Source organism: Anas platyrhynchos, chromosome 3, assembly GCF_047663525.1.
Source record: "Anas platyrhynchos isolate ZD024472 breed Pekin duck chromosome 3, IASCAAS_PekinDuck_T2T, whole genome shotgun sequence".
Classification (NCBI taxonomy): domain Eukaryota; kingdom Metazoa; phylum Chordata; class Aves; order Anseriformes; family Anatidae; genus Anas; species Anas platyrhynchos.
Window position 1 is genome coordinate 90225159 of NC_092589.1, and position 19623 is coordinate 90244781.

The window sequence follows — 19623 nt, forward strand, 5'->3', positions numbered from 1 at the left end:
CCTTCAAGATCACCTAGTCCAACCTCTGACCTAACACTAACAAGTCCTCCACTAAACCATATCCCTAAGCTCTACATCTAAACGTCTTTTAAAGACCTCCAGGGATGGTGACTCCACCACTTCCCTGGGCAGCCCATTCCAATGCCTCACAACCCTCTCAGTAAAGAAGTTCTTCCTAACATCCAACCTAAAACACCCCTGGCACAACTTTAGCTCATTCCCCCTTGTCCTGTCACCAGGCAAGTGGGAGAACAAAACAATCCCCATCTCGCTACAGCCTCCTTTAAGGTACCTGTAGAGAGCGATAAGGTCACCCCGAGGCTCCATTTCTCCAGGCTGAACAATGCCAGCTCCCTCAGCTGCTCTTCATAACACTTGTTCTCCAGACCCCTCACCAGCTTCGTTGCCCTTCTCTGGACTCTCTCAAGCACCTCTGTGTCCTTCTTGTAGTGAGGGGCCCAAAAATGAACACTGTACTCAAGTTGCGGCCTCACCAGAGCCAAGTACAGGGGGACAATCACTTCCCTAGCCCTGCTGGCCACACTGCTTCTTATGCAAGCCAGGATGCTGTTGGCCTTCTTGGCCACCTGAGCACACTGCTGGCTCATATTCAGCCGACTATCAACCAATACTCCCAGGCTCTTCTCTGCCAGGCAGCTTTCCAACCACTCCTCTCCCAGCCTGTAGCTCTGCTTGGGGTTATTGTGCCCCAGGTGCAGAACCCGGCACTTGGCCTTGTTGAACTTCATACAGTTGACCTCAGCTCATCGGTGCAGCCTATCCAGATCCTTCTGTAGAGCCTTCCTACTCTTGAGCAGATCGACATATACACCTAACTTGGTGTCATCTGCAAATTTACTGAGGGTGCACTCAATCCCTTCATCTTTATCATTGATATCTTTATCATTGATAAAAATATTGAAGAGGACTGGCCCCAGTACTGAGCCTTGGGGGATGCCACTAGTGAAATACTACAGCAATAATTATTTCAACAGCCTGTGCCAAGGAGGGACCTGAAGTCTCCAAAGAGCAGTCTAAGGAGTTGCAGAATCATTTTTAAGATGTCAGAAAGCTGTATTTTTGTGGACTTCTGTTTCTGCATTTATTCTACCTGTGATGCCTTTTTGATGATATAAGGAACTTGGGTATAATCCTTTTCCTCTTCACATTTGTAGGGGATAGCTGAAGTTGAGCTTGGTCACTGGAGCCACAAGTGCTGCTCCTGCCCACATGTAGTGGATCGCTAAATATTGCTATAGGGAACGTGAAAGGTGTTGTGTGGAGGTCACATTTTCAGAATTCCCAATTCTGTCTTTGATACAACACAAACCATTGAGATATCCTGAAGACCAAATGGTACTTCAGTCACTTTCTTCAAAGCAAGCCAATGACTACTTTGACACTACCTGCAGTTTAAAACACAGGAACTACTAATGCACTGGCAGTGGTTACACTTTGCCTTACTAAAGGATAAAGTGGATATACTCGGTGTATTTGTAACAGCAAAATGAGTGCTTATATGCTTAAGTGACCAAATAACATTTGAGCCACTTGAGCTTTGCATAGATATTCCCTGATGAGTGATGCTGAAATCAAGAATTTTATGAACTAGAATTAAAATAGCCATGATCCATGCACAAACTTCTGACATATACTATTTGCAGTCTCTGCTCTTTAATACCAGCTAGAGTTGATAGCATTCAGAGTCCTCTTATATTATAGCAGTTACAGACTTTGTTTTATGGAATTTTAATTCCACAAAAATACCTTTCACATACCATTGATCCTGGATTTCCAGTGAGACCAGGTGGTCCAGGGTCTCCTGTTTCACCCTAATGATAGTGTTTGAGAAAACAAACAAACAAACAAACAAAAAACAAAACAAACAAAAATACAGCTTTACTCTTATGTCTCACAGTACCAGCTATGTACACCAGCTGTATTTCAGTGTGTACAAGTTAAAACAATACCTTATCTCCTTTTGATCCCTCCATTCCAGTTTCTCCCTGAAAACAGCAGACATGACCATAAGAAGTATAAACTTAAAGTAAGATCAACTATTAATTTAATTTGCTACCCTAGAATGTTATATTATAGTTTGCAAACTTAGTAAATATTGAGAAAACGTAGCAGAATTTCTGATGTCTTGTGGAAACTTTGAAAGGCATTCCTCTTTCAAAAAAATTTGTTTGCAGGTTTTGCTAGTGGTTTAAAGAACAATTGCTTGAAATCACATTTGCTTATGAGATTCTCTATTCTAAAATCTATTTTTCCCCAATAATTTACTACTTGTGACATAATATTAATCTCCCAAAAAACACATTATTAATGTATGCCTTATTTTGGTTATTATAATGTTTATCACAAGTGTCTAAGCAACCTTCAGTTGTGTATTAAACAACATAACTAGCTTCTGTCCAATGCCACAGGAGAGAACAATAGTTAATTAAAAAATAAGCAACACATGTAAACAGACTTTTAAAGAATGAGGGCTCTGAAAATATCCCCCCAAATAGTGAAAAATTATGTACACATAAAATGGCTATAAAAACACCACCTGCTGTTAAATGCCACACTGAGGAAAATGACACAACTACTGGAAGGGCTTAGCCCACACACAGTTTTCTGAAATAAATGAAAGAGAGCAAGGACCTTCAGGGAACAAAAACTTGTGCAAACTTAGTTCAGGGACTGTAATAACTGGCCATCTATTTGCTCAATAGAAATGGTGAAGAACTGGGTACTATGCCACATCTCAGTGTTTTATTTATAACCAGATTGAATTTAATGCACATGTAAGAAGGAGACAATAAACATGTTATGCTACATAATCACTGAAACTAATGAAAGTGTACAAAGAAAAAAATTACCACATTAACACTATACAAAAATCACACAAAATAAATTATTCACATCATTAGCTCAAAATATGGCTATACTTACTGGATCTCCCTTGTCCCCTTTTTCAGAAGGCTCTCCCTATGACAACATAAAGGTGATACACAGTGTTATTTCAAATGGTAAACAGTACATATGTCTGGGTTTGGTGAACAATGTTCTTCATTTTTGTTGTTTTTAAACCTATGTAGAATATAAATATATAGACTTCAAAAGTTTATGTGAAGGATACACACCTATAGACACCTATTCCCCAGTAAAAATCTGCAAAATTTAAGCTGAAGCCAGAAATAACACTGAACTACAAAAGTTTATTTACAAATTTTAATAATTTAAGGACTCCTGTTTATTCATACAGATACCAAAGATCATACATACTTTCAATTTTAAAAAGTATGAACGACATCTAATTCATGAGGTAATCTCTGAACATAAACTTATATAAACACAATTTTAGAATGGTATTCAGTAACATCTGAATGTAATTAAAGTTAAGACTTTTGGGAGTTGTTGGAACAGGGAAGTTTACTTGCACATGTAAATATTTTCTCAAGGTAGGGCTTGAGTAAAATTACTAAGGACATTCAGATCCTGACAGCTTTTCTAATGCTTAAATAATTTTTCCTGAATATACTTTCCAAGATTTGATCCATACATTCATTTGATCCACCTTCTAGCATCACACACAAGCAAATAAGTAAGGAATTAACTTACCTTTTCTCCCTTTGCGCCAGTCATTCCCACTTCTCCTTTTTGACCCTTTTAACAAAAGAAATTATATTTTAAGACTTTTATCTACTAACAAATGGAAATTAACTCCTCCTGTATTACATCTGTACTCTGTTTTTCCTGCAGTGGAATTTGCTGCTCCAAATCAATCTAAATGATGAGCAGATCTGCAGGCTTCTCAATAAAAATTGTTCTCAATCTTGTGACATCTGGTGCTTGCCCTTTTCTTCCAAGTTTAAAAGGCAGCCAACTGTCAAAAAACTATGCCACTCTTTAAACAGGGAAGGTGCCTACAAACAATATATTTTCATATGGTTAGAATATGAACTCTGAGCAATGTTTATAGGCTCATTATAAGTATTTTTGGTATAGCAAGTTCTATCATTACAGAGAAACTGCTTTTAATATTCCCGATTTACTATCACAATATCTTTCTGAATTTTGACTTATTTGGAGCGTTTTTCCCCTAACAGGCTGGCTATCTAACTTCACTTCTCCTCAGCCAGTGCTGTGGAAGCTACAGATAATTCTTCCTGCATTTTCCTTTTCTGGCTCTCTTTTTGAGGACAAAGACTCACTGCAGTACCTGCAGGATGGCACATGAGTTGGACACTGGACTACACCAATCAAACAGCACACATGTAGTAAATCTATTCCTTCAAGGACCAGTGTAATAAATCAAATAATAGATACTATGCTAAAGGTGGCAAAGACGGGTTAGATGGGAGCTTTGAAATTTATCAAAATTTCACACAAAATGCTTACAATTTCTCCTTTCTGGCCTTTAGGTCCAGGGGTCCCAAGTAATCCTAGTAGTCTCATATCACTCTGGGAAGAAATATCATCACAAAGACCATGTCACCATTGATTTATGGTGTAGTTACCATAACAATTCCATGTAATTTACCAGTATGTAAACTTGGAAGTCCTTATTTACTGTCAGAAAGGGATACTAAATTCCTTTGCAGTACATCTAAGTAATGTATTGCAGCAACACATTCTTTTTCATGCATTTATATTCCATTCACAATTGCAGAACACATACAAAAGCATAAAAGGCAAATGTCTTTGCTGAACATTGCTATGCTAATCTGTGTTTTCTTTCCTCATATCAATGCAAAGAACATATTCTTATGCACATCTTTACAGTACACTTCTCAAGTATGTTAGAAAAGAACAATAAAAATCACTATGACAAAAACACAAGCCTTTTACTTCTGAGTAGGACTAAAATAATTCCACTACAGCATTGAGACAAAAGGAGAGGGAATGAATAAGATCAACTGGTTTCTCCTATTGCTTCTCAAAGAAAACAGATTTAAGGATCATGGCTTCAGGTTGTATGCTTGCTGAGGTACTACTGAACTACATCTATTTACTCTGTACAAGGTAAAGACACAGTATAGTAAAAAATAAATGTTTTCCTCTTCACAAAGCCAGGCTCAGACTACTTATGGGGAACATATTTTCTTTTAATGACAATGGAAATAGCAAGAAAAACAGTGGCCCTGAAAAATTAGCTTGAATTTGGATCAAATGAATCCAAACCCTAAAACATCTGCCATTGGGATGAGTGGGAACACCAAGCAAGTCAATTCCCCTTGTCATTTTCTGGTTTCCATATCTGTAGAAAGGGGAAGTATCTTCATGATTAGAAATGGCATTTAAGTTCCTAATATTTTTTAGAAGTTAATAACTGAATATAACTTGAATGAAATTCAGATATTTTCTAAATATTAAAGTTCTGAAGGATCTTCTATGGTGTTTAGGGTTTGTAAAGCTATTACTAACCTGATTATTGAAATCAGCTCCAGAGCAAGAGAGATTCTCAGTGAACCTGAGTATTTCCAAGAAGAAGCTAACTACTGCTTGACTGAGAACAACCTAGGTGTCTGCTATTAAATAAGGATTATGCTCTACATTTTGATTTATTCTGAGATGTGCATCTTTTGCATATATAGAGAAAAAAAGGGTATTAGACACAATAACTACTTCTACACTCTTTGCATATTTATAGGTCATTCGCTCTTTATAACAAAATGCAAGAAAAATATGCCAAGGAAAAATGTCTTAGGAAAGTAATAATGAAATATTCACAAATCAATTTATATTTCTGGAAAATGTACTGAGCAGACTGTGATATAGCTCCAGTTACTTTGTTTTGTAGCTTCATTTTTATTTTTACATGTAGGAGAACATTTCAGATTAAATTGATCTTTATGCCCTTTCCAAAGATGTTTAGAAGCAGGGTTGACTGAAGTGACCTTATACCTAAGTACGGTAAAATGTTAAGTAAAAAAGATGACAAAGAGAGGCCTTGAAAGCCCAAGCAAAGGATGATAACAGAGGCTAGAGAGCATATAAATATAAACCATGAGTCATCGTTTACCAGTCACCAAAGAAACATAAGCTACAGAGCAGGGCAAAAACAGTTTTTGGCATAACAAAGAGAACAAAATGTATGTATCAAATATATACAAAGCATCTCATTTACAGTGAAAGCACAAAAGACATAACAAGAAGTATTATAAAAGTAGTCGTATGCTTTGCAAGACCAGGCACAAAAGAAGAACAAAGAGGGAAGAAAGGAAAAAACACTCCGGCACTGTCTCCCACCCCATTTAGGATCAATGCCTCTACAATCCCCAGCAGGTTCCTCTCACCTTCATTAAAGAAAGATTGATGTTTTTGGTTTGCCATTCACCACAATCTGCTGCTACAAATCAGCAAGTTTATTTATAGTGCTCTCTTTTTCTATATGCATGGGTCAAGTAAATTACACTTCTTGAAAACTCCTTATACAATACACTGATTTGATACAGAGCCAGAGAAAGATTAGTTGCAACAAATTATACAAGTACACTGTGCAATCATAGCAACTCATTGATACCAAAGAGAAATCGGAAGTATTGCAGAAGGCTTGAGAACAGAATAATCTGCTAAGAAATAGAGAAATGACAAGATAATGATAAGATATTATTAAATTATGATAGGTCTTAAGATCATCTCTCAGTGACCTCACAACTATCTTGGCAGCAGTGTTTATCATAACTCCTAGAAACACCAACACAAAGAAGCTGTACTACTACCCTCAGAAAAATCTGATATTAAAATCTCTATAGCAACAAAAATGCGGTCACAATTTAAACACTTCAAGAACACAAACAGAAATAAGAGCTTGTGAGATCCTTGAGAATATTCACGAAATGCTGGAAAACAACAGAACTTTCCTGTGGTGTAAGGAATCTCAAAATCCACAAAATATCACTGAAATATCTCACAAATGCTAATAATCAAAGCACATTCAAAATTATATACTGAAATGTGAAAAATTGCTTGGTATCTCCAAGGTGCACCAAACAAAATCAGCACTGATCACACTATGCAACAGTGTGTAACGAAGAAAATTTAATACTGCATATATCTGCCTAAATGAATAATCAATGGCAAAGCAGACAAGCTGTCTTTGATGACTTCTTTGATGTTTTTGTCTTGTTCTTGATAGAAATGTCCCATTCCCATCATAAACAATATAGAAACTAATATCTCTGCTGTAGCAGTCAGAGACGTAGGTTGACTCTAGCAAGACCCGAATATGTAGTTACAGAAAGTTGGCATATTTAAAACCTGCTACTTGAATCAAAAAGCCATCACCTCTCTCACCTGAAACAAAACCCTAGCATTTCCTTGTTGAACAGCTAATTGCTCATGACAGAGTCATTAAAATCTTCAGACAGCTAAAGGAAGAGGAAAGTTGGTAAGCTGTACAGGATTTATAAGACAATTAATTTACAGACACAGAGCAGCTGATCTACATTTTTCCAGAAGATTGTTAATTAGGAAATGTAATACACAGGAACTCCTAGAGTTGTACAACAATGAGAAATGAGATTCTTGGAGAGAGAAGCTTGCCAGTTCCTGAAGATCCCCAATATTTTTGTTCCCTGTTGTAGAATTAACCTTAAAGGGACCCTCAGGGTAGAAAAGATTAGTAGTCCAGAAGTGGGAAACGAGTTACAATAAATATAGTATTGATAAAGAAAACAAGACTGGTATCAGTGAAAGTTGTCTTTGGCATGAAGACAGAAGAAATTGGTAATAAAAACAAGGTATAAATACAAAATATATAAGACTTCAATGCATATACACAAAATGGCAGACCAAAAAGAGAAAATAAGTTTCCAGATATAAAAATATCCAGGACAGCATATAAAAGCATGCTTAATTCCTAAACCATGCTCTAAGCTGAAATACCAATTTGGAATGGATTAAATATCAGAAATATCAGAGAAAACATGTCAGTGATAAAAGCAACCAGAAAGATTTGTTTGCTTTGAATTTCACTCCAGAACTTTTTTTTTTTTTTTAATTTGATTTTATTACTCATCTCAGTATGTTATACAATAAAAATAGTCTGATTTCACCTTCTCTTCATAGTTATGCATTTTATTATTAAAAGAGATGGATGTCTTCCAGGTTTGATCTGCGTGACATAAGGCAGAAAGCACACAGTAACTTCTGTATTAAGCAAATATTCCTGTAATGCTTCATACATCTCTGAATAAAATACTATTTTTCTATTCAGATAAATTATGCACTCACTTCAGCATCAATTAAGAAAACTTGCGTGATCTTTGAATCACAATGCCTTACAATGGCAGACACGACAACTGCATAAATGATCTGAAAAATCTGTGCTCAGAATTTAGAAGAGAGAATGGCAGCTCTGTCACTAGTAGCACTAGTAGGCAATTTTAACTTTTTTTTTTTCTAAGAAGTGCTTGTAGCTGCAAAATGTTACAGCTACATATACAGACAATATTCTTATTAGTATATATTATACTCTTAGGGAGAATTCTTACAGATCTCCAGTAGACCTTTTTTAATTATGCCTCCTTGTCTTTCTATTCTATTCTTAGGATCATGACAGGTTTGAGAGAGAAAGAAGAAATGTCAAGTATGATTTAGAGCAATTAGGTTTAGAAATGGGGAACTGGGGCTTTACACTAACAGATGGACAGTCCACCTACCGTTTTGAGTTACAGAAGGAAAAAATATGGGAGTACAAGCGGCATGGGAGATATGTATCCTGCAGGACAGATGACACAGTAGGTGTGCAACCAGACTGTGGACTGAGCCTATATAGGAGTGCAAAAAGCAAACAGGGAAGGATCTATCTTTTGGATGAATGTGGAATATTTGGATCAACACTGTGATCACTTCTATCTTAGATGCTTCTTAGCCATAAGCACACAGACACAGACAGACAGACACTCAAAACTCCATACCTCATTATAATGCTTGTTCAATGAATCCAGAATTCCTTTTAGTCCAGAAGGACCCTGTAAGGAAAAACATGTATCAGAAAATAATTTTAATTTAGCTAATGTTAAGTTTACAAACCTGTATTCAAAGAGTACTGGGACTTAGATTTTTATTTGATTATACAGTAAATTATTTTCTGTCAGATCATTATATCTTTTGCTCTCGGCATGGAGAAGCACAGTCAGTCTCAAAATCCTTGAGTTTTGAAAACTGGCAACTTTTTTTCGTAGCAAATCAGTCTGCCAGAGAAGGAAGAGGTGACATTCATATCAACTTTAATAGGAATCTCTTGTAGTATGAGCTCAATTTTCACTCCACAGCATTTTAAAACTTCTTTTCAGTAACTCAAAGCACAAGTTTTGATGTAGAAGCAGCTCCTACTGTGAGTAAACAGGCGGATTTTTTAACTTAGAGCACTGGAAGTGAAATTGAGGAATGCCAGAATTCTCTGAAAGACGAACTTTGTAGTTTTATGGATATGAAAGTTTAGATTTATACAGACACCTTTCATCAAGAATTTCAGCAAAGGAGAGCATTTCTTACTTAAATGAAGGCTTAGGATGGAGAGATTAAAAAAAAAACACAACACAACACAACACAACAGGCCCTCAATAAAATTTTTAAGTGTTGTGAACCAGGGCAGAGCACAAGAAGTTGACTAAAGATTTTATGAACTAAGTTAGGTAAATTTACAAATTAGCACAGTAACTCTCCACATCAAACAATGTGAACTACAGACACTTGTGGTAGCTGTAAGGAACATTTGACTACATTAATAAGATTTAAAAATCACTTTTTGAAGTCACTTGGTCTGAATTAACTGAATTTAACAGATACAGGGCACAAAGGCAACTCTTCCCTCCCTCTTCCCTCTCCTTCTCCCCCCCCTTTCTTTTTTTTTTTTTTCCCACCATTACAGACAATTTACAGGAGCCTGCAACTTTTATGTTTATAGGAAAAATGTAGCTAGCACATATGTTCCCTAAAGATTGCTTTATAAAAGTGAATTCTTTTTAGTTTTGAAAAGGGTTGTTCCTTGAGAAAACGGAGTCTGTTTATCAGTCAGAGATTCTATGTCAGAGATTGGAGATTAGTCAGAGATTTTAATCACACATTTTCATTTTGCGTAAGGTCTTTGTGAATTGTTTTATAAGCACTGTTATTACACACACATACATAGGAAAGTAGCTTTCTACACTTTCAGAATAAGAATCTATTGAAAATTTCCCCCATTTTCAAGCTAAAGGACACATAAAGCTATTACAGAAGTCAAAATTACTTCTCACACATGGACGGAAATTTGTCCAGATGAAAATACTATTGTTTTCCACGATGAAAAGTCCAGATAAGACTTCCTTAACAAGAACTGCTGCCAAATTCATGCAGTGCAACACTGAGACTACAGAGTATTCTTAGGAAAGTTGAAAAAACTGCCCATTGATAGGTGTCACCTAGAGATCCAAGGAAAATACTAAAATGTCATGTATTCAACTGTGTAAATACTGATGAAAGTTTTATTGCCAACCAGTAATAATGGGAAATCAGTTACGTCTAGTGTATATACCACATCAAACATCACATCTTGTCTCACTCCCTCTTTGTTCCCCAACATCAGAAGAGACGCAAGCCCATATTTTTTTCTATTCATTTTTGAAGTGTATTGTCACTTTAAATTTAGAATGAAAAATAAGGTAAATATAGTCATGATGTTTCAACTGAGATGCTCACTCATTTCTGATTGCTACAGTTAATGGCAGAATCTCTACTCTGATATCCATATTAAAGATGACAATTTAGAATTGGGACTGAACCATGATGACACTGCATACTTATTACATGTCTCAACTTCAAGACTGTTGTTTTAGAAAGGACTCTGTAATACAGCAAGCTGTCAAAAAATCAGAATTTATCCTCCCTTCTCATTTGCCACTATGTTGTTTCCTTTACGTTCCCTCTTCTCCCCTGCCCCCCCCCCCCCCAGTGGAAAACCAGTAAAAATGAAACCACTGCAATAATAAAATCCAGGAAGGATCAGATGCTCTATCTGCCACCAAACCTGACCTCTCAGATATTATTTGTACATCAAATAAATCATTTCTGACAAAATTGAAAGCCTTTCTATATGTCACTGTTTTGAGAAAATGACATAACCTCAAGAAACCCCAGAACTATCTTGTGACTAAGGCAGCTGAGGGGAACTTAGGGAACTTGGCTTGGATTCTTGACTATGTCAAAGGCTTTGTGTTATGAGGCAAGCCACTTCTCTGTGTTAGTCTTCCCATTTTCAAAAATTGACAGAAGTGTAAGTATTCCGTCTGTCTTTCTATAATAAAATAAATTAAAATAATAAAATTTTGTACAGCAGATGAAAATACTTTTATTCAGTATATTTATTTATTATACTCTGAAGTCTCTACAGGCAATAAGCAAACTAGTATTATCGGCTTGCAAGCGTACAAGCAATGAAATTAACAGAAGTTGAAGAATTACTGTGCAGGCAATTTCTATCTTTTGAATGAGAATTTTGCACATCTGCCACTTTGGATATTTTTCAAACATGCTCCTCTGCAAACACCAATCAAAAGCTCACTTGAGCAGGGTTTCCTTTTTTTTTTTTTTTTTTTTAAATTGTATATCAAGTAATGCAATTGAGGTAACTGAAGCACACAGAGAATACATGTGCATGAATAAGAAAAGAACTGAAAACATCCTGATTATTTTTGTGAATCACAAGCAGGTTTCAGATGTTGCTTCTATAGTCAAGGTAGGAACAGAATAGGAACAGAAATACAGGTGTTTAAAAGAAAATAGCTACAAATTGTGAAATTACTGGGGTTTACAATGTATTTTTCTCTCAACTTTTCTAGTTTGTCTGCATTTCTGTAAAGACAAGATTGCAGAAAAATTTACCCAATCTCACAGTCTGCATATTAAAATGTGTAACAACTGAAATGCACTGGTTGCATCTCAAGAACAGGCCATTTCTGAGAACACAGCACTGAAAGGGACTCAGTCTAATCACTTTATTCATCCATTTCAGATCTGCGCCTACCCCTTGAAATAATATACTGCTCTTCTGATTACTATAATGGAAAAAGAACATGAAACCCATCAGTGCAGATGTATAATATTGTATAACAATTTCAAAAAGAAAGCACGATGAAGGCATGATGGCCTGCCACAATAGAATACATTAAAATACATTTTGATATGGAATTTAAGAACTTAAATGTGCAGAAACAAACAATATGACCAATCGTTGCCAGCCATTCCCATCCTAAGCATTTCCAACTTTCTTCTAAAAAGCAGCAGAATGTCCAACAATACCAGAAATGCTACTGACAATTTTCACTTACCATTACTTTTGATTTTCTGTTTATTGTAATTAACTGATAACATTCATTCACTTTCAAAATATTGGTAGAATGACAGTATTTTCCAAGGCAGAGGAAATGAGATTTCCAAGGCAAACTGCTGGCTATTTAAGATAAGTAGGCTGGTGGCACTGGCATATGTACTGAATAAAATGAGACCAATTCCAAGTATATGGAATTAAATGAACAAACTCAAGTAGCCTGTGAACTTCTCCATTGCCTCATATGGAACATTAATGAAAAAGAAACCTTATTTTAATTTAAGACTTTAAGGAGACTTTAAGCTAATCTTCAAAAGAAAAATGATTGCGTTGATAAAGATAGGAAGTTCAGCCCCTTGCAAAGGGAACTGGTGAACTAGTTTTTGATATAAAGAAGCTGATGCTTCAGTTTCCTGCTTAAAGAAACTTCACATAGCAAATGTGAAGCAAATCCATTCAGGCTGCAAATAACTGTGGATATGTTGGTATAAAACAGCAGAGATGCAAGAGGATGAATAATCTTGATTGCAGTGCATTAACCTGTGATTTAGGAGACCCAAAGTTGATTTGCCAGCTCTGACACATACAGCTTGTTGGACAAGATGATACTTGGCCAAAGTATATAGTCCTCATGTTGCCCACCTTTAAAAACAGTGCTGACAGCATTGCCCTTCTGCCAAACAGTAACACTGGGCAGAAATCTTCCTCTGACTCACCCCAAAGAACACTGCTTTAGTAGTTGAAGTATGTAGCACAACTCTGGCTTGTCACTCTTTATTTTTAAAACAGTTTGATGCTCCTCTGCAATGGGAACTACCAAGAAATGGAATTCTTCCAGTCCTAACTGTTCCAGCAGAGGCTGAGAAAACTGGGACAGAAAAGATAAGGTCAACACTTGATGGAGAAACCAGTAAAACTACTTTTTTTTTTTTTTGGTACTATTTACAGAAGTAAGGCAAAAAAAAAAAAAAAAAAACTCTTTTGAACCTTAGATAGGTATCACAAAATCTGTGATGTGTCCCGTACTACCCTGTTTCAGTATTGATATCTCCTACAAATGACCATAAGATGTAAAACAGTTCCAGACATCAAGCAGCTTGGAGCAGAAGAAATAGAAAAAAAAATGATTGTCTCTTAACAGAACTCTGAACAAAACTAGGCACCTACCTATCAGCCCTACACCAGAAAAGCATTTTGCCTAAGTAAAGATTACAGAATCAGGCCAATGCATCACTATGCCAAGAGCATATAAATATTAAGGTCAAACATCTTCCATACACATGCTTTTAAGTATTGAATAAAATACTGTTGCTGGAACTAGAGAGTCTATGCATTAAACAATGCAAAAAAAAAAAAAAAAAAAAAAAAAAAGCTATGTTTTTCTGGTAACCCCTTCTGCGTTGCTAAATCCTGTAGATGTTTTTGTTAGCAGCTACCGCAGAAGAAAACTATCAGTTTAGCTCTACAGTAAGATCAAAATGCTACAATAAGATCAAAATACTTAAAACCTCATATCATCCTACTGTGAGAGTATTTCTTTTTGTTTCATTTATGAAAGCATTTTGATTTCAACGCAGAACCATGCAGTGTGGGATAACCATATGTGAAAGAGAAAGTATCTCTTTCAGAGGCCTTCAGAAGAAAACACAGACAAGAAAATGTATGAAATACATTTGAAGAGTACACAGATTGATTTCACAGTTGTAATATCCAGAATGGTTTTGAGGGATAAAGGAATAGTGGATTAAACAGAAGCTTTAGTTTTAAAAGGGAGGAAGCGATCCAAAAGCACTAGAGGGAGCTGCTGTTCTATTTAAACTGTTTGGATTCCTTGTTTTCAGCATAAATTGTTGTGCACTGGAGTGTGATGTGTGAGCACACATCTCAGCTCTCTAGCAGTGATATAATAGAACAGTACTCAAAAACAACATCAGAAAGCATGGATGCAAACCATGAATTCTGAATCAGAAGGGAATAACAGAGCATTTTAAAAGTCTACAATGTTTAATAAACCTTAAAAGAAATACTCAAAGGACCTAGAAATCATCATATGGGTAAGCATAGGGAAATCGTTCTTAATAACCAGTCAGGAAAAATATTCATTGACTCCTTGCCTTTTGTGGGCATAGGATTTGCTCCGAAGGGAAAAAGTGACACAATAAAGGATGCCTGGAAGAGATGCATAGGGAGTCCCGCTTTAACTGAGTAGTTTTACCACCATGTGCCAAGAGATCTACAGTTCTGACAAAGTGTTGTGGGTTTTTAACCAAAGATGTGCAGATGATCTTAAGGGACTGGAAACTAACTACAAACATCAATTTCACATGGGAAAAAAATCCCCAAAAAACAGGCTAGAATAAAATATAATGAGGTATTGAGAAAGTGCTAGAAAAGTCAGAGTAGAGGCAGATGGGAATATAAAGAAAACCTTAATTGCTGCAATGCCAGAAGTAGCTGAAAAGTAATTATTTTGATTGATCAAAACTCATGTCACCCTTTAGCAATGTCCAATTTACAGATCTTTTGATTGTTCAGCATGTGGTCTCATACGTCCTTCCTCCCCTTTGGAATTGTGCTTTATACCAACTCTCCTGAGCATTTCATCCTTTTGTCTGTTCGCTAACTTCCTCAAGGAGGCAGAACTTTCCTTCTTACAGCTTTTATTTCTTTTTTTTTTTTTTTTTTTTCCTTTTTTCCCCCCCATTGCTAAACACCTGGCTGTTCTCCTAATATCTAAATTAGGTACTCAGCCACATGGCATAAACTGATAAATAAATAAGGTAATTTTGTTAACACTCAGTGTGTACTGTAGCTACCTTCAAAATTAATGACTGAATTACCTTTTTCTGAAATAAAATTTTCTTATTCTTTTGAAGCATGAGCCAAACACCAAATGTATATATGCCAAATTTATGATAGACACCAGCATGCAGGTGTGATAGTTCTGTTGTACTTCAGAACCAAAGCAGAGGCTGACCATATATCCGTACGGATGAGGAGGTTGGCTCTACTATTAGAAGCGCAGTTACTGTTAGTAACTGGAAGCACCATAAAGCAAAACTTAGTATGTTTAGTATGTTCCTCCCACCTTGGGAAAGATGGGAGGAATCATGTTAAAAACTTGCCAGTATGTACCAGCTTTAGCACTTTAATTATGAGTGTATTACACATTAGTAAGCATTACTGCTTACACAATATGCTTTTTCTATGCAATTTTGTCAGTACTGGAAAAAGAATTCAAGATGCTATTGTAGCTGTATCCAAAGCAAGGACTGCATCAAGACAGCTATACAGAAACAAATACCTTTAACCAATATTTAGGCCATGACTGCTTGGGGAATGCTTTTCTGGGGTATGGTCCCCAGACAGAGCTCTTCATATGGATGCTTCAGTACTGACAAAGCTGAGCTTTGCATTGCTGTAGGAAAATCTGAAATAGGCTTCAGTAATAAAGATGCAATTTAGCTTCCACTGAATGTTTCTGGTATGTCTGTCAAAGACCATACATCTTCCCAAGCCTGACCTGCCAGCAAAACTATGATAGCAGAAATCTGTAATGGAGAAACAGCTTTTCATTGGTTTACAGAAAGTTAAGCAGATTAGGTCTCTGCTATGTTTTTGTTTTCTATTTTTTGTCTTTTAAAGGTAATTTTTGGCATTTGTATTAAGAAGGATTCTGTATCATGCCCTTTCTCTGGATACCCCCAGTCTGCAATATCACTTTAGCATTAGTAATCCACAGGGTACAAAAGACTCAAACAAACAAGGTTTTAATATGACTATATGTAGGGGAGGAGAGGGAGATAGAGGGATTTTTAACTACTTAGCTTTATGCAGGATAAATGAACACCATTATCAATTTCCTTCTGAACACTTCTAGCAAGGCAAAAGGGAAATAAATGTGATTTGCAACATTTATGTGGTTTTGGTTTTAGATAAGTGTAAATGACATCTTTTTCAATTTATTCATTCTATTTAATGCAACATCATTCTCTTCTCTAGAACTAAGCCTCGAAGTTTTCCCTTGCTGTGGGCTTTAAATATTTCGAGATGCAAACTGCTGACCTTTATCTATTTCAGGTAAGCAGAAAAAGGAATTGTGAAATCCTTTCTTGATACTATGAATGTGAAGCAGCAGCAGTTTACTTATTCCACAAATTAATGGCTGCTTTATATTTGTGCATGATAGCATTTTTACAAATACAATAAATAGGAAATGTTACAAATATGATCATGTTTTCCTCTACGAGATGACCGCATTCATTATAGGCTAAAATAGACCAGATTCATGCTTGATTTCAAATTTGAAATCATGTATCTCTTAAAAAATAAATCCCAAACCTCTTAGATCTGAGCTAAAACCTTCAGTGCTTCATACTACAAATCCTTTCATAGAGTCATGTATTAATCTTTTAATTCTTCTGTAAACTCCTCTGAACCACAGCTGAGTGCTCATTCCAGTGCTGGGTATAATCCTCCCCACCATTCAGACAGTTGGCACATGCTTCACACAGTCCTTCATCTTTCAAATTACCCCCTCTGAGACAGAAATTATCCCTTCTTCTACAGAGCATCACGCATTTTGTAAAGTGAATGAATGCACAGTATTCACATTTAGCATACATGGCCGGTCTTTCTTTGAAATGCCAGATAATTTCTATTTCCCCCACTGCGGTTTGCATCTTGCTATTTTGCTGTGTAGTCTCCTGTGTTTGTGGACACAGTCTCTTTCTCTTTGTTGTATCAAAGGGCTGGGTATAGGAGCTGTTTGATATAGCAAAGAAAACACTGATCATCTGTTTTTAGCTATAACTATGATCAGGTAAGCTGGTACAAAAATGTTAACAAAGTTCACTGTTCTAGGACAGAGGAGAAGATTTCCCATTCCCCTTGCTATTACTCACAGGAGGTCCCGGTGGTCCTGGTTTTCCAGGGAGGCCTGGCTTGCCTCGTCTTCCCTGGAAACAAAAAAGAGCAGCAGATGTTAATAAATGTTATTGCCAATGATTGATCCTGTAGTAAGAATTTTGTTCAAAAGAAAGATTTATTGTCTTATTTAGAAAGAAGACATCCAAAAACTAACCAAAGTGAATACTTCACTGCATTACCTATGTATGGTACTTTTAGGATTGTTTTTAATAATTAAGACAAACAGTATATTTGCATCAATGTAACATTTACTGTCACATTTGAAAGCTTTCTCATGTGAATGCACATCGCTAGTGCTATAAACAGAGCATCCTGATGATGTATAAAATTATATTTTCTCTTAGCATACCAGAGTCTGTGATGTTGAACTGTGATGCAGCAGTAGTCACCCCGACTTGTACATTAAGTATAAATGTGCAGTATAACCCAATTAACAAACACCCATATACTTCTGTGGGATGTAAGAACAACTAGAAAGCAATTAGATATTTATTTGCGAAAACAGTTCACCTTCTAGTGCACATGCAACATGATTTGCATTAAAAGTTAAAGGTCCATAAGTTTGCCTAAGTTAACAGGAGACTTTCTACTCAGTCTAAAAGCACACACATACAAATATTGCAATTTTTTAAGCACAGCACTCAATTGAAAAACTGCTGTGTTCACACAAACTTTTTTTTTTTTTAAAGAAATCAAATTACTTAAAATTCCATAAAAATCGAAGTAATTCATAGTACTTTACATCTTTATTGCCAAGCTGAAATCCAACGCACATTTTTTTAGTAACAACAGCTGAGAACAACTAATATCTAGGTCTGATGTCCAAACAAAACCAAAAAGAAATCAAAAAAAAACAAAAAAAACAAAAAACAACAATATTATATCCATAAGGACTTTTTTTTTCCCTTGCATATGGCAAATGTAAATCAATAAAAAGCATTGAGGGGATGGTCCCAGTGAAAACATGGCTTATGAAATTAAAAACTGAAAATGCTTGCTGACAGCTCACAGTTAACACATGGGGATATTTCTGCAAGCTATGAATCCTGTATCTAGCCCTACCTCTGTATCTAATTAAATGACATCACACAAGCTGCAGAAGTAAAATCTCAGGAACAGAGAGGGAAACCGCTGCCTCACTCTTCACAGGTGAAATTCCTGATGTGTAGGAAACCACTCTCATGCTCTGCCTCTCTTTAATCTCGAACAATACTGACAGTAAACACAATGATGGATGGTAGTAAGGGTGGAAAATCCCTTCCTCACCAGGGTAACCTGCTGCCTAGATGTCAGGGGTGATCCTGAGGAGCAGGACAGCAGGGTTTGAAGCCCTTCAAGCTGAAGAAAGAACTAAACAAGGGCTGTGGGGATATGTTTCACCCACTGGGCTGTGACATACGACATTTACACTGCCACCATGGCTTTATGAGTCAGTCAGTGTGTTCTAAGGGCAGCATGAAAAAAAAACACTCAGCATATTTGGAGCACTGAATTCCTGGGTCTTAACTGGCTGAGACATATGCTATGTGCTGAGCTGTTTAATCCTGCCAGTACTCGCACATGCAGAGCTACAACTGGGGCAGCTCAGGGTGAATTTTCAGAATCAAAATATGGCACCAGGTGCCTATACTGGCTTCAAAGCTATCCTGTCCCTCACCACCCACCCCATGACATGTCCTCTGTGTGCTGGTAACATCACCCGTGCAGCCATGTGATGAACCAGAGCAAGCAACTCATCTCAAGTATGGATACCCCCCCCAAGAAAGTAGATTAATTTTTAAAGTTGGTCAGTTCTGGATTTCATTCCCTAAGCAACCATGTAGCAAGCCTAGCATAAGAGGCCACAACACTGGTAAAGACGTACACACACATACACACACCAAAAAGAGAGCCTGTTGCTAGTTAGCGCTGCCACTGAAATAAAAGCTTGTGAAATATCAGAGTACGCATCTCTGGGCCTTCACCCCACATGCCAAATTCCTATTTAGATTTTACATCCCAAAGTTGAGATGTGTGACTTTTGGACTGATTTCTAGTTCAGAAAGGCAGATGGAAATTAATATTTCCCAGCTTTCTTGAAAAACAGTAAACTTTCCGAGAAAGCATGAAAACCAGATTGAGATAATGATGTGAGTAATAAACAAATATAAACTGCTTCATACTTTTAAAATAGTTCCTCTGAGTTATAATGATCTATACTGTTGACTTCTTGAAGCACCTTCCTTTTCCTGTTTGGACTTATTTAAAGCATCCTGAGGATGACACTTAAAATCACAGCAGTCTAAACAAAGTATCAAGGAAGTGTCACGGGAAAGAAGGCAGGGCTTTGACTGGCAGACACAACTGTGAATGAGGTGTTAATTACACAGGAAAACACGCAACATGTT

The 19623-nt window shown here is 36.5% G+C and overlaps 1 protein-coding gene across 12 annotated transcripts in view; it reads right to left on the minus strand.

The window, feature by feature from the left end:
* Nucleotides 1-19623, minus strand: part of COL19A1 (collagen type XIX alpha 1 chain) — a 202617-nt gene that overhangs the window by 52655 nt on the left and 130339 nt on the right. For all 12 annotated transcript variants that reach the window (XM_072036305.1, XM_027455038.3, XM_027455037.3 and 9 more), the window contains 7 exons: nt 17212-17265; nt 8916-8969; nt 4393-4455; nt 3613-3657; nt 2944-2979; nt 1971-2006; nt 1779-1832 (listed from right to left, as the gene is read on the minus strand). In XM_072036305.1, the coding sequence (XP_071892406.1) occupies nt 1779-1832; nt 1971-2006; nt 2944-2979; nt 3613-3657; nt 4393-4455; nt 8916-8969; nt 17212-17265 (342 nt within the window). The remainder of the gene's footprint in view (nt 1-1778; nt 1833-1970; nt 2007-2943; nt 2980-3612; nt 3658-4392; nt 4456-8915; nt 8970-17211; nt 17266-19623) is intronic.